At 36.5% G+C, this 5,492-nt stretch overlaps 1 protein-coding gene across 1 annotated transcript; it reads left to right on the top strand.

The window, feature by feature from the left end:
* The first annotated feature begins 980 nt into the window (after positions 1-980).
* On the top strand, positions 981-1,770 carry LOC111397969 (uncharacterized mitochondrial protein AtMg00860-like). The gene is made up of 2 exons (XM_023024931.1): positions 981-993; positions 1,055-1,770. The coding sequence occupies exons 1-2, from the start codon at positions 981-983 to the stop codon at positions 1,768-1,770; spliced, it is 729 nt and encodes a 242-aa protein (XP_022880699.1).
* Positions 1,771-5,492: the final 3,722 nt, after the last annotated feature.

Here is a 5,492-nt window from a genome sequence, read left to right as displayed (position 1 = left end):
GCTGAAACTAGTCTTTGCTTGAGTTCTTGAAAACATTTCTCACATTTTTCTGTCCACTGTAACTTCACACCCTTTCTTATCAACTGAGTCATCGGCCCTGCTATTTTTGAAAAGCCTTCAATGAATCTTCTATAATAACCAGCCAATCCCAAGAAACTGCGGACTTCACCCACACTGCTCGCCTTTGGCCAATTTGTAACTGCTTCTACTTTTGCAGGATCTACTTCGATTCTTTAGGCGGTAACCACATGACCAAGGAAACCTACACAATCAAGCCAAAATTTGCACTTCTTGAATTTGGCATATAATTTCTCATTCCTCAAGGTTTCAAGTACTACTCCGAGTTGTTCCTCGTGTTGTTTCTTGTCTTTAGAGTACACGAGTATGTCGTCAATAAATACTATGACGAACTGGTCTAAGTATTGATGAAACACTCTGTTCATGAGATCTATAAATATAGCTGGAGCATTGGTCAAACCAAAAGGCATGACAGTGAATTCATAGTGTCCATAACGAGTCCTGAAAGCAATTTTTGGTATATCGCTTGCCCTGCTTTTTAGTTGATGATACCCTGACCTCAAGTCAATCTTTGAAAACACTGTAGCACCCCTTTACTAGTCAAACAAATCTTCTATTCTTGGACACTGGTACTTATTTTTTATAGTCAAATGGTTTAATTTCCGGTAGTCAATGCACATCCTCATACTTCCATCCTTCTTCTTCACAAAAAGTACAGGAGCTCACCAAGGAGATATACTTGGTCGAATGAAACATTTCTCCAACAACTCCTCTAATTGCAACTTCAATTCTTGAAGTTCTTTCGGTGCCATTCGATATGAGGCCTTGGATACTGGTACTGCTCTAGGAACCAAATCAATTGTAAATTTCACTTGCCTATCATGTGGAATGCCTGGTAAATCATCTGGAAATACGTCTGCAAAATCTCGCACAATGTTAATAGCATTAACAGTCATTTCTAGATGTCGGGGACTGGTGATATTAACTAAAAATCCTTGACATGACTCCTTTTTCAACATCCTTTCCGCTTGAATAGCTTATACAAGACGAGGCAAAGACTTGAACTTTCCTCCAAAGAAACGGAATCCTTCCTCTCCAAAGATTGACTTGAGGTCAGGGTATCATCAACAAAAAATCAGGGCAAGCAGTATACCAAAAATTGCTTTCAGGACTCGTTATGGACACTATGAATTCATTGTCATGCCTTTTGGTTTGACCAATGATCTAGCTATATTTATGGATCTCATGAACAGAGGGTTTCATCAATACTTAGACCAATTCATCATAGTATTTATTGATGACATACTCGTGTACTTCAAAGACAAGAAACAGTATGAGGAACAACTCCGAGTAGTACTTGAAACCTTGAGGAATGAGAAATTATATGTCAAACTCAAGAAGTATGAATTTTGGCTTGATCGTGTAAGTTTCCTTGGTCATGTGGTTACCGCCCAAGGAATCGAAGTAGATCCTGCAAAAGTAGAAGCAGTAACAAATTGGCCAAGGCCGAGCAATGTGGGTGAAGTTCGCAGTTTCTTGGGATTGGCTGGTTATTATAAAAGATTCATTGAAGGCTTCTCAAAAATAGCAGGGCCGATGACTCAGTTGACGAGAAAGGGTGTGAAGTTTCAGTGGACAGAAAAATGTGAGAAATGTTTTCAAGAACTCAAGCAAAGACTAGTTTCAGCTCATGTATTGACGATACTAGATGGCTATGATGGATTTGTGATTTACAGCGATGCCTCCAAATAGGGTTTAGGCTGTGTACTGATGCAGCATGGAAAAGTGGTTGCTTACGCCTCGAGACAGTTGAAGCAGTATGAACAAAACTATCCAACACACGACTTGGAGTTTGCAGCAGTAGTTCACGCCTTAAAGAGTCATTATCTCTATGGTGGGAAGTGTGAAATTTATACAGATTACAAGAGTCTCAAATATTTTTTCACACAGAAGGAACTGAATATGAGGTAGAGGAGATGGTTGAAATTAGTCAAAGGTTATGACTGCACAATTCATTACCATCCGGGTAAGCTAATGTAGTCGCAGATGCCTTAAGCAGAAAGACGGGATCGCAGTTAGCAGTTTTACCTACGGTTCAGGAACTCTTGATAAGGGACTTTGAGAAACTAAATTGGAAGTTATCACACCGCCACCTCGGACTACAGCAAGAATAAGAGCATTTATGATTCAACCAACTCTTCGGGATCGAATGAAAGAAGCACAGGATAAGGACCCGTTTTTGCAGAAGATTAAAGCTGAGATTGGTACAAACAAGCCTATAGGATTTGAAGTATCTGCATATAAAGTATTGACTTTTAAAGGAAGATTGTATGTACCTAAAGATAAAAGTATAAGAAATGAGATATTGGAAGATGCTCACTCTACCCTGTATTCGGTACATCCAGGTGGTACGAAAATGTATCGAGATCTCCGAGATACATTTTGGTGGAGAAACATGAAGAGATGAATTGGTCTATTCAGTGAAAAATGTATTATCTGTCAACAGTTTAAGGCAGAACATCAAAGGCCATTAGGGTTATTGAAACCATTGGATATTCCAGAATGGAAGTGGGAACACATAACGATGGATTTTGTGGTAGGCCTCCCGAGGTCAGTAAAAACTCACAATGCTATCTAGGTAGTGGTGGATCGTCTAACAAAGTCAGCCCATTTTCTACCCATCAAAGTAAACTTCAACATGGAACAACTCGCACAGTTATACGTCAAAGAGATAGTCAGATTGCATGGAGTTCCAGTCACCATTGTTTCAGATAGAGACCCGAGGTTCACGTCTAAATTTTGGAAAAGTTTGCAGACAGCCATGGGGACGAAGGTAAAGTTTAGCACTGCTCATCATCTTCAAACGGACGGAAAATCAGAAAGAACTATTCAAATTCTGGAAGATATGTTAAGAGCATGTGTTCTGGATCTTGGAGGAAGTTGGGAAATACACCTACCTTTAGTGGAGTTTGCTTACAACAATAGTTTCCAGGCCACTATAGGTACGGTCCCATATGAAGCTCTTTATGGTAGAAAGTGCAGATTCCCTATCCATTGGGACGAGGTCGGGGAGAACAGAATCCTGCGTCCTGAAATTATTGAACGAACAGTTGAGGCAGTTGATAAAATTAGAACAAGAATAAAGGCAGCACAAGATCGTTAGAAAAGTTATGCTGACAGTAGAAAAAAGGATTTAGAATTTCAAGTAGGCGATAAGATTTTTCTAAAGGTAGCACTAATGAAGGGTGTATTGTGATTTGGAAAGAAAGGGAAGTTGAGACCGCAGTTCATTGGACCTTTTGAGATCCTTGAAAGGATTGGTGTTGTGGTTTACCGACTTGCCTTACCACCTGAACTTGCAACAGTGCATAATGTGTTCCATGTCTCGATGCTCAGAAAATATGTCCATGATTCCAATCACGTGGTAAGTTACCAAGCCTTGGAGGTACAAAAAGATCTATCATATGAAGAAATCCCAACGATGATTTTGGACAGGAAAGTGCATCAACTCAGAAATAGGGAAGTTTTCCTAGTCAAGGTCCAATGGCAAAATCATGGACTGAATGAGTCAACTTGGGAAAAAGAAGAGGAACTTAAAATCAAGTATCCAGAGCTGTTCAATTAGCCAAGGTAAATTTTTTAGGACGAAAATATTTTAAGGAAGGGAGATTGTAATGTCAAGAAAATTTTGGTGGAATAGAATTTAATTTTTTTGTATGCTATATTTTAATGTTTTGAAAGGTTAGGGACTAAAGTATATAGTAAATTTCAATTTTACTTGGATTAAAATGTGGATATTGGCGGAGCAATAATTAATATATAAATATTGGGCTCGTTGGATAGATCATAATTAATCTTGCATGTTGAGCTCGAGAAAATGTTAATTTGGATTAGCGGAGTCCAAATTATCGAGATCGAAAGATATAACTTTAAATTATATTTTTAATTAATTATTTAATCAATTTAAATTCTTCCACAAGTGGCGTGAAAGGAGGGAGAATCTTGATAGGTTATGATTGAAATTTTGTTTTTACTCAAATAAAGATTTAAAAAAAAAGGGAGATAAAGGAAGTCACGTGGGTGGTTAAGCAAAATTAGATGTACTGCCACACGTTGGTTTTTGAGTGGTTTAATTGTTGACAAGATGTGGTCAAATTTTGATTTCCAATATTTTATCCATAACTCTCTCTTTTTTTCACTTTCACACGTCTCTCCGTACCAACTCTTGTGTATTTGCCTATGAATATAATTACACACCATAGAAGATACATAAAAATATATACATATGCAAAGAGATAGAAAGAAAAAAAAAGGTGGGGGGGATTTGTTGGAACGTAAATTTTATTTTGTCTTCCAAAAATCAAAGCAAGTTAACAAGGTAGGATACGAGGTGCAGTGTTTTTATGTCCCATTTAAATATTTTTTCATGCTGATGAATTTTATACTAATGAAAGTTAAAGTTATGATATGATATGTTATGATGTGAATGATATGGTCATTCCTGTACAACAATATGATATGATATGAGCTCTTACCGGATTTAAAGATATGAGACAATATGACTTTTTGATGCATGTTTTAAAATTTTTATACGGGATCGCACCATAAATTTTTATATCCTACTGAGTATTTCCATGTACTCATCCTTTTTCCTACACCTCACAAATTAGAACGGGTCGTTGGTTGGCAGGCGATGCAGTGGAGTTGTAATGCCAAAAATTATGAAATTCAAGATAAATAAATTCAGAGTAACATGACTAGGAAATTTTATTTATTATTTTTGTTTTTTTGCGTTATTTCAGTTTTATCTTCATGTTAAATTTGAAATTTAATATTTGGGACATGGTTCAATTAATTATGTTTTCCATAGACTTTATTTATTTTATAGATGGAACTGAAAGATTTTCATGTAGAATGTTTGACATAATTTATTTAATTATGAAATAAAGGTTTTAGTAATTATCTTAAATCTTTAAATTTTGGGTCGTTACAATAATAAACTAAATGACGTGTTTGAAAAATTAAAGGAATATCCCAAGGGCACAACTCTAAAAATAAAAATCAATTTCATGAAAAACTTGGAACATAAAAGGTCCTATCTAATTTCAAAACAAAGCCACTACTTAAGGTTAAAACGCATGTTCGTATAGCCTCCATAAGTAAGTCCATCTTGTTTCGGGATAAGATATTTTGCTCACTCTTTACTGGCTTCCTTAGGTTTTGCATACCCGGCAAGGAGTTTCCAATATAGATTATAGATCAGAGTCAATCCACCACGTGTTAATATTTACATTAACCATATTAGATTCATAACAAACAAATGAGGTTGGATTACCTTTATCCTCAAGCTATTTCTTGAATTTGGTGCAATCTTTTTTCATGTGTCCCTTCCTTTTACTGAAGTAATAGTTGGCCTCTTTCTTAATATCAGCCTTCCCCTTTCCATGGGTTGTAGTCAACATTACACTTTCACC

The sequence above is a fragment of the Olea europaea genome, chromosome 7, assembly GCF_002742605.1.
Source record: "Olea europaea var. sylvestris chromosome 7, O_europaea_v1, whole genome shotgun sequence".
NCBI classification, from domain to species: Eukaryota; Viridiplantae; Streptophyta; class Magnoliopsida; order Lamiales; family Oleaceae; genus Olea; species Olea europaea.
The sequence above is the reverse complement of the archived record's forward strand: the minus strand, read 5'-3'. Positions and strand labels throughout refer to the sequence as shown.